The sequence below is a fragment of the Lacerta agilis genome, chromosome 18 (genome assembly GCF_009819535.1).
Source record: "Lacerta agilis isolate rLacAgi1 chromosome 18, rLacAgi1.pri, whole genome shotgun sequence".
In the NCBI taxonomy this organism is placed as follows: Eukaryota; Metazoa; Chordata; class Lepidosauria; order Squamata; family Lacertidae; genus Lacerta; species Lacerta agilis.
This window is the reverse complement of record NC_046329.1, coordinates 572846-590515: the sequence shown is the minus strand read 5'-3', so window position 1 is coordinate 590515 and position 17670 is coordinate 572846. Positions and strand designations below refer to the sequence as shown.

The 17670-nt window shown below is 48.1% G+C and overlaps 1 protein-coding gene across 1 annotated transcript; it reads left to right on the top strand.

The window, feature by feature from the left end:
• The first annotated feature begins 1781 nt into the window (after positions 1 to 1781).
• Positions 1782 to 16474, top strand: B3GNT3 (UDP-GlcNAc:betaGal beta-1,3-N-acetylglucosaminyltransferase 3). The gene is made up of 2 exons (XM_033136801.1): positions 1782 to 1798; positions 14857 to 16474. Exon 2 carries the CDS (start codon positions 14863 to 14865, stop codon positions 16006 to 16008), a length of 1146 nt encoding a protein of 381 aa, XP_032992692.1. The 5' UTR covers positions 1782 to 1798; positions 14857 to 14862; the 3' UTR covers positions 16009 to 16474.
• The last annotated feature ends 1196 nt before the right edge of the window (positions 16475 to 17670 follow it).

Below are 17670 nucleotides of genomic sequence, written 5' to 3'. Positions count from 1 at the left end.
GGTGTCCCCCGTCCTGTATTTGTGCATCTGGTTCTTCCTGCCCAAGTGCTGAACCTGACATCTGCCCAGACTGAAATTCATTTTGTTAGCTTGCACCAAGGTCTGCATTGTATTATGGTCATTTTGAATCTCCTGTGACCCCTCCTAGTTTGGTGTCCCCTCAATTCATTCCCCCCCAATTTTATTTTTATTAAGTTTCAACATTTTAAACATATACAATTTTATTCTCAGATGAGCCAAGAGTCATAAATCAGTTTCAAAGAATAGCCATCCCTTCGGCTTTCTCAGTCACTCAAATAATACATTTTGTAATTGTGGTTATCTGAGCTCAGTCACTGCGCAGGCAAGTGGAACAGTCTGGGATAGCTCAATTGGGAGAGCAGAGACTCAATCTCCAGGTCCTGGGTTCGAGCCCCATTTGGGGTTGGACTGGATGACCCTCAGGGTTCCTACCATCTCTGCGATTCTATGATTCTGTGATTCTTTACGAAGCCTCTATGAATCACCAACAGAGACTTCGTTACGGACTTCGGTTCCCAAGTAGAAGTTAACCACTCGCAATTTAATCTTAATTCCTTGCTGCTGGTGATTTTTGAGTCACTTTCCCCAATAATGCTGTTTGCCAAACTGCACTGTACTCTTGCAGCAGTTAAAAGATGTGTTCTTTCTAAAGTTTTAATCTATTGTGGTTTGCACACTTTCTGCAGGTTTTAAATTATTACTTACGACATTTACATACTGCTGTTCATCTCAGGATCACAGGGGGGTGTACAATATAAAAACAGAAAATTACATAGCAAAGTCACAAATGAAAACAACACTCCCCGTTTAAAAGGCAACAGGTGGTTTAATTAGCCAGGTTAATTTTTCAGTAATAATGTTATCATTTCATCTTCCTTGCAGACCGCTTTCCCTTTACAACCAACCGGCAGATAAATTGTATGAAATAATAATTTTAAAAGTCTGTTTCCTTTCCCCCCTTTATCCCCCCCCCCCTTTTTGCATAGGAAGCACTGATGTTTGATGCATAACACTCTTAGCTACATATTGTTGCAACATTATTATTATAATTTATTCCATTTATATACCCTTTTATCAAAAGATCCCAGGGTGGTGTACATCACCTTGCACCAGTAATAAAAACATGATAAAAAGCATGATAAACATGAATACTGTCAGGGAATCATAGAAAGGTAGAGCTGGAAGGGACCCCGAGGGTCAACCAGTCCAACCCCCTGCAAGGCAGCAATAGGCAGCTGTCCCATGCGCCGGGGATCCAACCTGCAACCTTGCCCGTTGTCAGCGCTGCGCTCTAAGCAGCTGCCTTAGCTGAGATTCCTGCATTGCAGGGGGTTGGACTAGATGACCCTCTGGGTCTCTTCCAACACTCTGATTCATTTATTTACTGCTACTATTATTTTTCAAAAACGGGGTGGGGAGAAGACAAAATTGGACCCTGTGGGTCCAACGAGGCAAACTTAAGCCGCACAGGTGTTGCCTAGGAGATTGGGTTACCTTCCTCCACGCCCTTGAAATTATTCCTCTTTTCTCTCTCGCTCAAACACACACCTGTAATCTTATCAGGCTCTCCTTTCAGAAAGCCAGGCAGGACCTCGCTCTGCTTCCCCCCTCCTTTTGGGGGGTGCTTGGAGCCGACCTTGCTTTGGGTGGGGGTGCTGCCTTCAAGCCCTGCCCCTTGGCCGTGCCTGGCCCCGCCCCCTTACCTGCCCAGGTGAGTCAGGCTACCAGGTGCGCGAGGCAGACGGACTCTTTGCCGGAGAGAAGGCTCAGTCTCTGGGTGAGTCCATTCAGAAGCGTTGGTGGTGCTTTTGTGGGGGGTGGATAACAAAACCCAATTAGAATTAGGGTGTGTGTCTGTAGATGCATGAAATTATTCTCCAGATAAGCACAGTAAACCCATGATAAAGAAATATTGACACAGCAGGTTCAGTGCAGCATTAGGCTGGACTTTGTCTCTGAACTTGTTGATCCAAAACATGGCAAAAAAAACCTCAAAAACCAATTTCCTCCCCATTAACACGTGGGGCTGGTTGCAATTAATTATCTTACTCAGAGTTTCCAGCTTTTTCTCAACCCATTCAGGTGTAGTGGGACACGTGCTTTCCCGTTTTTAGCTGTTATAATCTTAAACACTTTTAAGCTATTATAACCTTAGCATTTACCTTTTAGCTATTGCTTTATAATCTTAGTGTTTGCTTTTTAGCTATTATAAATCTTTGCAGCTGTTAAACGCTATTCCTGGATGAAGGTTTTGTTTGTTTGTTTGTTTGTTTTAAAAAACTGGCGAGAGTTGAATGGTATAAAAATTAAATAATCCAAAAAAATGAAGAGCCATACTGAGCAGTAAACAGGCACAGCCGTGATCAGCCCTGCAGGGATTCATTTCCTCCGTGCAGCGCTGGCTTGGGGCCTCTGGGAGTTGTAGTTTGGAAGAGCTAGAAGAGGCTGTTCCAGAAGGTGCTTTCATTTATTCCTTATGTATTTATTTACACCCCACATGAAAGGGACTCAAGGCAGCTGATATATAAAAGCAAGAATCACATTTTTTGGGGGGGGGAATCATTAAAAAGCAGTTAAACATTGATAGAAATAAGACTATATAGATCTATAAAATCTGTTTTAAATGTGCAATAGAAACAGCAGCAACCTTTTTATTAAAGGGTTCCCCAAAGACTGTTGGAACAGGGAAATCTTCAGCCAGGAAGGATCTGGGCTGTTTTCCTGAGGCAGTGACTTCCAAAGATCCCAGCCAGCGAGCAGGGGGAATGTGGCTCTCTCTCTCTATATATATATGTGAACTGTACAACAACCCTTTGAGGTAGGCTAGACTGAGAGGCCACATGGCTGGCTCCCCAAGTCAGACCTTTCGTGGCCAAGTGGGGGGATTTGAACCCCACAGTGTCTCCAGGTAGGGCTGGAAGAGGCACCCTTCCTTGAATCCCAGAGACCTGCTGCCAGTCAGTGTGGACATTCCTGAGCTGGAAGACTCAGCAGTGGCCGCTGTTCCTATTTATGCCATCCTTTTGTTGGGAACCAAGAGGACTAGAATCTTTCTTCATTTCTAGGGAAGACTTGAGCTCAGCAGAACATTCACTCCACATGCAGGGGGACATGAAGTCAATCCTTTGAGGGCATCTCCAGGTTGGACTAAAACGACGGAGAGCTGCTCCTTTCTTGTCACTTGAAGCCATGGGTTCAAGTCCTACTCTCTGGAGCAGGAGAAACCAAGCTTGCTCAATCTTCCATATGACAGCCCTTTAGATGTTTGAAGGTGGCTCTCATATCTCCTCTCAGTCTTCTCTTTCCCAGGCTAAACATCCCCAGCTCCTTCAAACGCTCCTCATCAGGTTTGCTTTCCAGACCCTTGATCATCTTGGCCTCCCTCCTCTGCACATGTCTCAGCTTCTCAACACCCTCCTTAAATTGTGGTGCCCAGAATTGGACACAGTATTCCAGGTGTGACCTGAATAAGGCAGAATTGTTGTTGTTCAGTCGTTCAGTCGTGTCCGACTCTTCGTGACCCCATGGACCAGAGCACGCCAGGCACGCCTATCCTTCACTGCCTCCCACAGTTTGGCCAAACTCATGTTAGTAGCTTCGAGAACACTGTCCAACCATCTCATCCTCTGTCGTCCCCTTCTCCTTGTGCCCTCCATCTTTCCCAACATCAGGGCAGACTAGAGTGGGGCTATGACTTCCCTCGATGGAGCATTAGCTTTTTTCTGACTTCTGTGGAGCATTAGCTTTTTTTGCTGCTGCATCACACCGTTCACTCATGTTAAGCTTATGGTCCACCAAGACCCCTCAATCCTTTTCACATGGACTCTCCTTCCTTGGAGGTTTGACTGACTGAATGACTGACTGAATGAATACTTTACAGGGGTGTCAAACTCAAATTCATCGGGGGCCGCACCAGCAGTTTGGTCACCCTCAAAGGGCCGGTTGTATCTGTAGGACTATGTGTCCACTCTTTATTATCATAAATTATTGTCACTGCATTCAATTATGACTGTTTTTTGTAATAATGTAAGTAATAATGTCGCGCGTGCGCACTCTGTCACTGGGCTTCCGCTGCTGCTGCCGCTTCCGCAGCGACTTTGCGAGCCCGCCGGATGAAAAGGCGGCTTGGGGGCAGCTGCCGATCGCGCATGGCAGCCCCCCCCAAGCCACTTTTTCACTCAGAGGGCTTGCAAAGTCGCTGCGGAAGCGGCAGCAGCAGCGGGAGCCCAGCAACGGAGTGCGCACGCACGTGCGCACTCAGTCCTGACGTTGTGTCGTGACATCACGACGCAACGTCACGACACCCCGCCCCCGGGGGGGTGCCTCCTCCGCGCTGCCGCCCCACATGATGAGGTCTGGCGGGCCGGATTCGGCCCGTGGGCCTTGTGTTTGACACCCGTGCTTTATTCGGTCACAGACCAGCATAAAACAAGATATTTGCATTTATAAAAACAATGTAAAAAATATATGTTTAAATGGGTACTCATTACATGAGGTTGTGTGGCCATCTGTCCTGGATGCTTTAGCTGAGATTCCTGCATTGCAAGTGGTTGGACTGGATGACCTTTGGGGTCCCTTCCAACTCTACCATTCTATGATTCTACTGGCAAGGCAGGTGTCCCCCATCTTATATTTGTGCATCTCATTCTTCCTGCCTAAGTGCAGAACCTGACATTTCCCCTCTGGAGATGCCTTGGTCTCTAGTGGGGAAGAAACCCCCAATGAGATGACCAGGCTGTCAGGTTTGTACGCACTCCATCTAATTCCAGGCCTAAATATGTGAATAAATCAAACTTCTAAGCTGCAACAGCCTAGAATAGCATTGGCGTTTTTTTTTATTTTTCATGCTCCTCTGCCCTCCAGAGTCGGAGGTATCAATGCTCCTGGACACCAGTTGCAGGAAACCGCAGGAGGGGAGAGTTGCTCTTGCACCCAGATCCGGCTTATGGGGTTTCCTAAGAGTGGCAATAGGTCAGCTGCTGTCAGAACAGCATGCTGGACTATGACTCCTGGGGACTGAACCAGCCGTGGCTCTACGGTGAGATTTGGCAACCTCCCCAGAGGATAGATTTATTCGTTTTTTCTCTGGAAATTGTTTTTTGGTCCAGTTTGCAACAAATAATTTTTTTTTTTTTTTAAGCCACTTCTTCCTCCACTTCTTCACTCGGAGCAGAACCTACCCAAATCAGCTGGCATGGCTCACTGAGCTTGCTCTGGTTTCAGTGAGTCTACTCTGAGTAGAGGTCACCCTGAATTTGGCTACCAAAAAGAATTAAACAGGACAGGTTGATGTAGCCAAAGCTGCCTTCTGCTGAGCTAGGCCATTCATGGAACAGTAGAGATGGAAGGGCTCCCCGGGGTCATCCAGCCCAACCCCCTGTCATGGTTCATATCTAGCTGAGATTTGTGGAGGCAGCAGTGGCTTTGAGAACCAGTTCACAACTAGGAATCACAGCTAGATTATCAGAACTATACAACTGGAATCTCAGGGTATTGGGTTAGAGCCCCATGTTGGGTGATAGATTCCTGCATTGCAGGGGGTTGGGCTAGATGACCCTCGGGGACCCCTTCCAGTTTGATGATTCTGTGTGAAATGGCTGACCTCCTCACCATACAGGACTGCCCTGGGTGGACCTCGCCTCATTTTTGGCTACCTTGGATTGAGTCCAAAGAAGCTCATGGCAATTTCCACCTGCAAAGAAACCAGCTTAGCTGCATTCTGAGCTCGCAGAATGTCCTGGGCTGGATTTTTCTTGGGGCCAGTTTTGTGTGCGATGCAAAGGTGAATGCTGTGGGGCAGGTGTGCTTGGAATGTGACTTGAGGTGGGGTCTGCACGATGAGGGAGGGGTCCCTTTTTTGACTCTGCCTCTGGTTTTGTTGCAGCCCTGCAACATTCCACGGGTGACAGAAGAAGAACCTGAGGGGATCAGGCCAGCTCCTGCTCTCACAGGTGCTCAGTTAAGCTGTGGAACTCCTTGCCACAGGAGTGGCCACCAACTTGCATTGCTTTAAAAGAGGATTGGCCAAATTCATGGAGGGGGAGAGGGCTATCGATGGCTACTAGTCAGGGTGGCTGTGCTCCACAGTCAGAGGCAATGTATATTCCTGAATCCCAGTGCCTGGCATCCCCAGGAGGGGAGATGGGCCCTTTTGGGGTCTGATCTAGCAATCCAGCTCTTCTTTTGGAACCTCCAGGTCCAGGGACAGTCTATCTGGATTCCTCAGTTCTTAGGGATCTTCAGCCCCTGAGAAGACAGGTGTATGGAATCATAGAAATGTAGAGTTGGAAGGAACTTTGAGGATCATCTCATTCAACCCCCTGCAATGCAGGAACTGCTAACAGGGAGAATCATAGAAATGTGGAGCTGGAAGGGACCCTGAGGGTCATCCAGTCCAACCCTCTGCAATGCAGGAAACTCAGCTAAAACATCGCAGACAGATGGCCATCCAACCTCCAAGAAAGGAGAGTCCACCACTTCTTGTGGGAGTCTGTTCCACTGTCGATCTGCTCTTGCTGTTACAAATAAGGAAGAGACACTCCCTGTGTTTCCAAGAAATGGCTGCCTGTGGAAGCATTACAATGAAAGACTTTTAAAGGCACAAACAGACTCCAGACCTTGCCTTCAAAATTATAGGCAGGGCTCCCTATGCCAGCTTCATTGTTTCCTTCATTTGGTGCAGGGATTTTATTTTCCAGATAAACAGGGCTTTGTTTTTGCACCTTACATGCAGACCACTTTTAATTGTTCTCTGAGACATGGAGGAAAGAGGAAAAGCGGGACATTCTGGGGTCAAGAGGGAAACTGGCACAGTTTATGTAGTTCTGGAACTGTCCCTGGGAAACCGGGACCCTTGGAGGGTCTGCAACTGCCTCATTGGGGCAAGACCTACTGGGGAGAGATGCTCATTAGGCCTGGTCTGACTCAGTGCAAGGCAACTTCTGGCGTTCCATTCAAACCCATCCTTTTCCCCCAAAAGCATGAGGTCTAGAAACTTAGCTCCTGCAGAATTTTTCAGGTTCAATCCTGAAACCTGCTGGAAAGCCACTGCAGGGTCATCTAGTCCAACCCCCACCCTGTGTTTTGATCAGTGAAGCACCCTGGGATAAATACAGCAAAGAAAGCATTTCCGAACGGGTCTGAGGTCTGTTTGTGCCTTTACAAAGTCGATGCAGGAAACCGAGTTATTAATGCCTTCCGGAAAGTGTCAGACTGAACTTGGAGGTTGAAAAACAGACCCCAACATAGCTAGAAAGGGAAGCGAGAGCAGAAGCAATGGCTTTGGGTGCAAGCGGAGGCCAGGTGCAAGACTCTTGGTTGGACTTTGGAGCAAAACAGGAGGACAGACGAGAAGAGGAAGGCTCAGTGTTTGGAACCGGGAATTAAATTTGCCGCGGGGCGCAGGGAGTTCCTTTCTCTGAAACAGACCAAAGAGCTGCTCAAGTCGAAGATGCAACCGGCTTGTTTCCTGCTGCTCCGGAGGGCAGGATCCAAACTGGCGGATTCAAAGGGTGAGGAAGGAGATTCCGGCTTATCGTCAGGAAGATGTTTCTGAGGGTAAGAGTCCTTTGCTGGCAGAGTGGACTCCCATGAAAGAAAGCGTTGGTTGGTTTCTAAGCAGAGGTCGGGGGGGGGGGCACCTGTCAGGGATTCTCTACCTGTGCTTCCTGCACTGCAGGGGGTTGGACTGGATGACCCTTGGGGGTCCCTTCCAACCCTCCAATTCTATGACTCCATTTCTTTTCTTTTTTGCATTTTGGGAATTTGTCCCTTGCTGCCTTTGCACTTTGAAACCTGTGCAGATGAAGTATTGTATTGCCAGATAAGGAGTCGGTTGGGAACTCCTTTAATTGGAGCCTGTGGCTTGGAGAAAGCAAACAGGGAGATATAACAAGCACTTGGCACCGTTGCCACAACACACACACACACACACACACAGACCGAGTCTTGGCTGGGAAGGAGGAAGAGGATCTGAGAATACAGTAATTATAACCAATACAGTAATTATAACCGCAGGTCAGAGAAAAGGAAACTAAGGGAGACTTAACCATTTCATGTCTCTTGTCATGTGCGAAACTGACTTAGTCCTTCAGGGGCCTTGGAAAGTCAGGCAGGGTGTTAAAAGTCCTGAGCTTGCCTAGATGAAGAGAAGGAGAGGCCCTCCAGGTGCAAAAGGACAAGCCTGCAGTGATGGTGTTGTTTTTTAAAATTTAATTGTAGAGTTGGAAGGGACCCTGAGTGTCATCTTGTGGCCAAGGTGGGGCTCAAACCCATGACCCTGAGAGTAAGAGTCTTCTGCTCCACTATCCCCCTCCATCAACGCACAGTTTTGGGCTACAAAGAATGGTGTTGCAGTCAGTATTACAGCATTATTGTATTTTGTTTGCGAGTTAGGCTCATAGAGTTGAGCGGGACCCCTGTGTGAGTGTCTGGAGACGGTTGGAGGATGGATGGCGGCTAACGGATTGTAGCTGAATCCCGACAAGACAGAAGTACTGTTTTGGGGGGACAGGGGGTGGGCAGGTGTGGAGGACTCCCTGGTCCTGAATGGGGTAACTGTGCCCCTGAAGGAGAAGGTGCGCAGCCTGGGAGTAATTTTGGACTCACAGCTGTCCATGGAGGCGCAGGTCAATTTTGTGTCCAGGGCGGCTGTCTACCAGCTCCACCTGGTACGCAGGCGGAGACCCTCTCTTCCCGCGGACTGTGGTGCAATGCTCTGGACTACTGCAATGCAATCTCCGTGGGGCTACCTTTGAAGGTGACGTGGAAACTACATCTAATCCAAAATGTGGCAGCTAGACTGGTGACTGGGAGTGGCTGCCAGGACCATATTACACCGGTCCTGAAATACCTACATTGGCTCCCAATACGTTTCTAAGCACAATTCAAAGTGTTGGTGCTAACCTGTACAACCCTAAATGTCCTCGACTCAGTATAGGTGAAGGAGTGTCTTCACCCCCATCGTTCAGTCCACCTCTGAGGTTCTTCTGGTGATTCCCTCCCTGCGAGAAGTGAAGTTGCAGGGAACCAGGCAAAGGGCCTTCTCAGTAGTGGCGCCCGCCCTGTGGAATGCCCTCCCCCCAGATGTCAAGGAAATGAACAACTATTTGACTTTTAGAGGCATCTAAAGGCAACTCGGTTTAGGGAAGTTTTTAATGTCTGATGTGTTATGATGCTTTTAATATTTTGTTGGGAGCTGCCCAGAGTGGCTGGGGATTGGGAATGCCTTTGCAGATAAGTTGCCGTTATTTTCTCTTGACATTAGGAGCTGCCCAATTCAAAGTGCTGCTTTTGAGCTATAACACCTGAAACGGCTCAGGACAGCATCATCTTCTTCTTCGATCCCTCAGAGCTGAGTAAAATTGTCTTCCATAAACACATTTTTTAAAGTGAGTCCGTAAGTGACTGTGGAGGCCAATTCTGGATCCACACGTCCTTCCACAGTGGGGACACAGGTTTCCGAGTGGGAGTTGATCACAGTGAGGGTTTGCCAAGCATGCCTTCCTCTTAGCACGTTTCTCCCCTTGGTCCTGAGTTCAAGTGTCTTCCAAGCCCATGATACCTTTGGGAAAGGCTGTTCTCCAACTGGAGTGCTCACAGGCCAGTGTTTCCCCGTTGTTGGTGTTTATACTACATTTTAAAAGATTTGCCTTGAGAGCATCTTTAAACCTCTTTTGTTGTCCACCGGTATTTTGCTTTCCATTCTTGAGTTCAGAATAGAGTAGTTGCTGTGGGAGATGATAATCAGGCACCCGAACAACAGGACCAGTCCAACAAAGTTGATGTTGAAGAATCATTGCTTTGGCACGGGTGATCTTTGCTTCTTGCAGTACTGGACTGTCTTTCCCCGTATAAACCGCCCCGGACCCTGAAAGTGGCCTACATACAGAAACTTGTTGAGAGACCAAGAAGGCAAATGGAAATTAAAAGATTATGAGGAAATTAAAGAACATTTTCAGAGTTGGTTGTACTACAGACAATTAAATGAGCTGTACAAGGAAGACAAAAAAAGGGGTTTAGTTACACGACCTCTAGATTCCAACAGGAGGTTATAGAAGAAGATGTAAAGTTACTGAAGAAAACATATAGTATGCTGTTAGAATAGGAAACGAAAGATGAGGAGGTCAAATCAGTAATGATTAAATGGGCACAAGATATCGGACATAACATACAATTTGAGGATTGGGAGAAACTGTGGAAAGTAGATCTGAAATTTACAGATTTTACATGAAAATGATGTATAGATGGTATATTACACCAGTAAAAATAGCAAAAAATGTACAAAACTGGATCAAATATATGTTGGAAATGTAAAGAAAAAGAGGGTACGTTTTATCACATGTGGTGGGAATGTAAAGAAGTTAAATTTTTTGGGAGATGATATACAATGAACTGAAAAAAATGTTTAGAATGACGTTTGTTAAAAAAACCCAGAAGCATTTCTGTTAGGGATTTTAGGACAAGATCTGCCAAAGAAAATAAAGAATCTATTCATGTATGTATGCTACAACGGCGGCAAAAGTCTTGCTGGCACAACAATGGAAGAATGAGGAAATACCGACGAAAGAACAATGGCAAGAAAAACTGAAGAGTTGTGTGGAATTGGCAAAGTTAACATATAAGCTATGTGAGAAGGACAACCGAGACTTTAAAGAAGAATGGGAACTTTTTACAAACTACTTAAAAAGACAACAAAATGATCTGGACTCTTTGGCAGGTTTTGAATAAACATTCACAAATTTATTATTAGTAGAACACATGATACATAGAGGAAGTAATGATATGTACAAATTTATAACATGCAGAAAATAACATGTATAAATAAATTGTAGAAGGGAGCTGAGGGAAGGGAATAAAAAGGGGAGAAAAATGTAACTGATGGTATTGATTGGCAATTTGTTTTGCCAAATTTGTTTAATAATAATAATAATAATAATAATAATAATAATAACCCGTCCTGGACCCTGAGATCTTTCTCCGAGGGCAGTCTTTGTGCGCCTCCTCCAAGACGGGTCTGGAAGGTGGCAGCTAAAGAACATGGCCTTTTCTGCCGCGGCTCACCATTTGTGGAAGGCGCCTGGCAAAGGACGTTGTTTTGTGTTTTTATGTTGTGATCTGCCCCGTGATCTTTGAATGAAGGGTGCTATACAATGTTATTAAATAAATAATTTTAAAATAAAGCACCTGGAGAGACTGCCAGTTGGGATTGAGCTTGGGACCTTGACACATGCCAAGCAAGTGCTCTGCCCCCTCAACCCCGGTCCTTCCTCTGGGGGCTGCTGACGAAAGCACCTCCTGCTCCAAGCCATTTCGTGGAGGCGTCTCAAACAGAGAGCGGCTGGGGAAACCCAGCCAGATGGGCTGGGTGGAAAGAATAAAATGATTTAAATTATGATTCTTTTACGTAGACGGACAGGAGTCCTCTCCGCAGTCTGCCTATTTTGTGCCACGAAAGGCTAGAGTGTCCTCTGCACTCTGCAGGTCAGGAAAGACAACTGACTTGCTTGCGGCTTCTCACCCTTCCTTGACGGACTTCTCCAATTGCACAAGAACACCTTTGTTCACGTGCAGAGTGGGAAGTGGAGCACGAGGCTCTCCAAAGGCAGCCCTGTATGGGGAAGGTTTGTTAATGCTCGATGTATATTATTATTATTATTGTTGTTGTTGTTGTTGTTGTTGTTGTTGTTATTTTGTATGAATGAATGAATGAATGAATGTACTTTATTCGGTCACAGACCAGTATAAAACAAGATATTTACATTTATAAAAACAATGTAAAAAATATATGTTTAAATGGGTACTCATTACATGATGAGGGCATATTCAACATATCCAGCCCAACTTAAACCATGTCCTTAAAATCATTGATTAAACATAGATATAACTAATAAAATTTAGACTCGGGTATCGGTTCTATGAGATAGGCTACTAAAATATAGATCCAACAATGTTTTAGGCCACTATTTAAAGTCGATTTACATCACAGACCATCTTTCGACGTATATCTATCAAGGCTGCACAGAATCTGGCGACAGCGTAAGTGATTTCTGGGCTTTCATCCTGTAATAGCAATGAGATATTATGTTGTTCTGAAAGCCCAGGAGACTTATCTAAAATGGGTTGGATAAACCTTGCTCGGACGTCCGTATAATACTTGCAGTAGAAGAAGACATGTTCTAATGTTTCCTGCTGCCCCGCACCACAAGGGCATTTCCTTTCTTCATGGGGTATCTTCTCGTAACGGCCTTCTTGCATTGCTGAAGGTAATGCCCGACATCGGGCCAAAGTGAATGCCCTTCACTGCTTTGGAATTTCAAGATTAGCTACGTATGGCATTTGGGTGGTCAAATATCGTCTATTTTCACTAATCAGAAATCTTGGGGAGCTGGCCAAGTCAGCTTGTCTTTGAGTGTCTACCACTCGCTGTTTAATAGTGTTTCTTGCTCCTTCATACCCCATGGCAAGCAGGGTTTGTGGATTAAATCCCAGGGTTGCTATTATTTTTCCCACTGCTCCTTTCCATGTTGTTTGGAAGTCATCTTTGATGGTCAACGGAGCCAGGCCACTCGGGAAGAAGACTAGTCTCAGCCAGTAATTTAAAATGGCCAGCCACACTCTTGCCTCGATTCTTAGAACTGCAGTCTCGAGGCGTATGGTGGCATTGGAGACATATCTGGGTACTTGTAAAGCAGATCTTAGGAATTTGGATTGCACCACCTCTAAAGGGGCATAGTTGGTAAATGGGCCTAATTGAGCACCATATAGCAATTGTGCAATTGACTTGGCCTCAAACAACTTTAAGGCTGCTGGTATATAATTCCCACCTTTAGACCTGAGGTACATTGGCACTTCTCTGGGCATTCCCTGCAACGTACATGCCATGGGTCTTCCTACTTCCTGATGAGTGCAGGGCTATACCTAGATATTTAAAACAGGTAACCTGTTCAATCTTATGCCCGTCTATAGACCACACATATGTTTTGGGCCTCTTTGCAAAGACCATAATTTTAGTTTTTTGATAATTGTTATTTTGTATATGCTGGAAGCTGCTCAGAGTGGCTGGGGCAACGCAGTCAGTTGGGCAGGGTACAAATAAGACTATTATTATTATTATTATTATTATTATTATTATTATTATTATTATTATGTTGCTTTGCTAGGATCAACTGCATGGTTGATGTGAGGTCAAAGCAAGGCGCTCGAGGCTCCCATTTGCACAGTCTTCCCTCTGGACGGAGCCCTGGTTGCTACTTCCTCCTCCTCCTGCTCCCTGCCCAGCATTTCCTCCTCTGCCCTGGGGTTAGGATGATCCTAGTGCTAGTTTTGAATGTTTGCCCTTCCAAAACTGGGATGGGTTCCATCAAGAGTGAGGAGCCTGTCCTCTTCCGTGTGTTGCCTGCCGAACACACACCCACACCCTTTGGGGTAAAGTTTATTATTGCAATTTTCTTTTTATAATGTATATAAAACAGAGAGGATGGTTGCAGCAACAGGCAAAAATTAGAAGAGGAAAAGCAGAACCGTAAAATAAGCATGTGGGATGAGTAGTTGCACGTGAGTTAAAATAGCAAAGTCCAAGGAAATACTGTCAACTTAATCCGATCACCAGGCGCAGTTCCCCACTGGTCACCCTTTTTATGGAAAACATGAGGACTAGGATCTTTGGATGGTATTCATCATCCCTGAGCACTGGGCGTGATGAAGGTTTGGCTGGACTCCATAGCATCTATAGGGCCACTGAGCCAGCCAGCCAGAAGGACATTTGGATGGTCCTGCTGTGATGGGCTGGTTGGGCACAGAGAAGGAGGCTCACAGCCAGGGGATTGGTGGTGGGAAGACGAGGAGGGAGAAGAATGGGAGGAGGAGGTGGTGGAAGCTGAAGAGGCAACAGGGCTTAGTGAGTGAGTGAGGAGAGTCTGTGGCAGACAGCATTCCAGAACCAGAGGCAGAAGAGGTTTCTGGAGAGGAAGGAGGCTAAGAGGAGTCTGGCTGGGGAAAAGTCACGGGTATCTCCCCCTCCTGTTGTGACCAACTCCCCTCCCCACTGGTCTGCCAGAACCAGAAGAGGCATGAAGAGTGTGGTTGGCTGCACCCAGGCATAGCCTCAGATTGCTTGGGAAAAGTCCTGAAGAGGAGGGGACTGAGGTGGGAGGAATTGGCTGGGGACACCCAAGGGAACCCCCATAGGAAGAAGGTTCAGAAACAAGGGGTTGGAGGTGGGACGATGATGAATGGCTGGAAGGAGATGATGAGGAGGAGTATGGTGGGAAGCAGAAGAGGTAACACTGCTTAGCGAGCGGAGAGTGTTGGTGGCAGAGAGAAGTCCAGAATCTGAGGCAGGAGAAGAGGGAGGGTCTCCTCCTCCTGTGGTGCAAAGCTCCCGTCCCCCCTTTGTCTCCCAGAACCAGAAGAGGCATGAAAAGGGCGGAGGAAAGGTTGGCTACACGTAGGTGGAGTCTCCAATTGCTTGGGGAAAACTCTGGAGAGGAGGGGATTTAGATGGCTATGGGGAGGCGGGGATGATCTTCAGTATCTGTAACTGCTTCATGGGGGTAAGAACTACTGGGGAATAGTTGCTGTGCTCACTAGGCTTGACACCCTGTGTAGATCCTGTTTTTGCTAGAAAAGAGTCAACTCCTATTTGCATGGTGTGATTTACTCCTGGTTCACGCCTGGATCAGTCCTAGGTGGGCATATGTGTGTGAGAGAGAATCAACCTCATTCCCTGAGCTGTAGGGTTGGAAGGGACCCCAAGGGTCATCCAGTCCAACCCCCCTGCAACACAGGAATGCCTCGTGTGCCTCTCACCCACTCTGTTCTCCCCTTCTCTCCCAGGTGGAAATGTCGCGGCGTTGGTGCTACAAGGTGGAAGCTGCCGTCTTGGGTGTGGTGGGCTTCATGGGGCTCTTCTTTCTCCTCCAGACCGACGAGGACCCTGCTGTCTCGACAGAGCCCAGAGCCGCCATCCCAAGTCCACCCACAACTGCTGCCACCACCCAGCCCTGGCACAGCCCCGCTGCTGAGTGCCGTGAGAACGTCTCTGTGGCCAGTGTCCCTGGCTTTGCCAAGCTGCCGGGCCACATCCAGGACTTTTTGCGCTACAAGCACTGCAAGGCGTTCCCGCTGCTCCTGGACTTGCCAGAGAAATGCGGGCGCCCCGAGTTCTCGCACGAGGTCTTCCTCCTGCTGGCCATCAAGTCCTCTCCAGGGAACTATGAGCGCCGTGAGATCATCCGCAAGACCTGGGGCCACGAGCGGACCTTTGAGGGCGTCCACATTCGCAGGGTCTTCCTGGCGGGGGTCCCGGGGAATGCCCGTGATGCCCGCAAGCTGGGCCGGCTGCTGAGGCTGGAGACGGAGGAGCACGGGGACATCCTGCAGTGGGGCTTCCAGGACAGCTTCTTCAACCTGACACTCAAGCAGGTCCTCTTCCACGCCTGGATGGAGGCTCGCTGCCCGGGTGTGCGGTTCGTCTTCAATGGGGACGACGACGTCTTCGCCAACACGGACAACATGGTGCACTACCTTCTCGGCATCCCGGGTGCGGGTGATGAGCATCTCTTTGTGGGGCAGCTGATCACCAATGTGGGCCCCATCCGTGAGAAGTGGAGCAAGTATTACGTCCCTGAGCAGGTGACCACCTCCAAGTCGTACCCGCCCTATTGCGGCGGTGGAGGGCTCCTCATGTCCGGCTTCACCTCGCGGACCATCTACCAAAAATCCCTGGGCATTGAGCTATTCCCCATCGATGACGTCTACCTGGGGATGTGCTTGGAGAGGGCGGGACTGGCGCCCGCCTCGCACATGGGCATCCGCACGGTGGGGGTGCGCGTGCCCTCGTCCAAGCTCGAGTCCTTCGACCCCTGCTATTACAAGGAGCTGCTCCTGGTGCACCGATTCGTTCCTTACGAGATGCTGGTGATGTGGGATGCCATCCATCAGCCAGACTTGGTCTGCGGGAAGAAAGTTGTTTACCAAAACCTCTGAGGCCTGGGGGGTGGGATTTTGGATGTGTGTGCAAATGGGGGAAACTGCAATGGAGGATGCCCTTTCCTTGCAGGATTTGCTCCTCTCTCAAACTCGTGTCCTGCAGCAGAGGGCAATGTTTCCTTGAGGGATTTTCCTCTCTCTCGAACTCTTCTCCCCTGGACAGAGAACTGCAGGAAGGGTGTGTCTCTCTGTATTTGAGGGGCTGCGGCAGCTATGGGTGGGGTGGGGCTTGTTGGGGTAATTTATTCTTCGCCCTTAGCCCTTCAGTGTAAGCCGAACAGATGGCTCCGTGCAGCTGGCTTCTCTTGGACTGCTTTGACTTCTTCGAAGGGGAAAGCCTTTGCAAAAGGGATGGCAATAAAGAATTGAATTGTAGCAGCTTTGACAATCCTGACCCACAATGCAACACTCCTCTGGGGTCTTCCTGGTAGGACGTGCTGCACCCAGGAACCCCAAAACTCCTTAATCTCTAAGATTCTATGATTCTGTCCTCCTTGTGGAAAAGAGGCAGCTGTGGTTTGGGTTGGGCAAATGGCACCCCTGAGTTCCTGCTTGGTGAGGTGACCTTGGGGTGGTGAGTGGCCATAAGGCTGGTGTGGGTGATATTTTGTTCCCATGTCAGCAAACGAAGAAAGGCAGTAGTGGTTGGTGTGTTGGACCAGGACCCAGGAGGGACGAAGGTTTGAATCCCACCACTCAGCTGTGATGCTCAGTGAAGAAGAAGAAGAAGAGTTTGGATTTGATATCCCGCTGAAGGAGTCTCAAAGCGGCTCACATTCTCCTTCCCCTTCCTCTGTGAGGTGAATGGGGCTGAGAGACTTCAGAGAAGTGTGACTAGCCCAAGGTCACCCAGCAGCTGCAGGTGGAGGAGCGGAGACGCGAACCCGGTTCACCAGATTATGAGTCTACCGCTTTTAACCACTACACCACACTGGCACCTTCGAGGTGGTTGGAGTCTTTCTCTTCTCTCTCTCAGCCTAGCCTTCCTTGTAGGATTGGGGTGGGGACCCCTTCCCACTCTAGGATGCTATGATTTGCACTGGTTCCTGCCTGGATTTGCCTTCAGGTGCTGTGCTCACCCTTGCTTACATAATTGCTTCCTTTTGGCCTTTCATCCTCCTGCTTGATCGACAGACGCTAAAGCAGGATGTCCTTTGGAAAGGTCAGGTAAACAGGGTGTGTGCTGCCTTACAGGAGCTGCCATTGTTCCAGAGCCAGGAACGATCGCCATAATTACGAGCAATCCATCACAAAGTTTCCTGACATCTGTTGCTCAATTTGTACCGCAGGGCTGCAATTGTTTGATCTTGGCCGTTGCTCTTTCTGAGGTGTAATGGAGTGTGCCTTCGGGGGGGGGGGAGGGTGTGTGAAGTCAAATTGCTGCACGAACAGCACCCAAGTGACCTCCCCTTGGCACAGGCCTGGGTCATGTGTCTGGGGGTCCTGGGCTGCCCAGACAATGAGACACCCCCCCTTGGGGTAAAAAAGGAAAGCAGAGCAAGACGTTTGGCACCAGCTTGACTGCAGGAGTTGCCAGAAGGAGGCGGACAAGGCACCATCCAACTGCCTTAGGGACTCCTCTCCAGATATCTGCAGGGTTGACACTTTTATTCTCCTGAAATATCCCGCATGGCAGTGGAAGTTTTCCTTCTCCCAGAT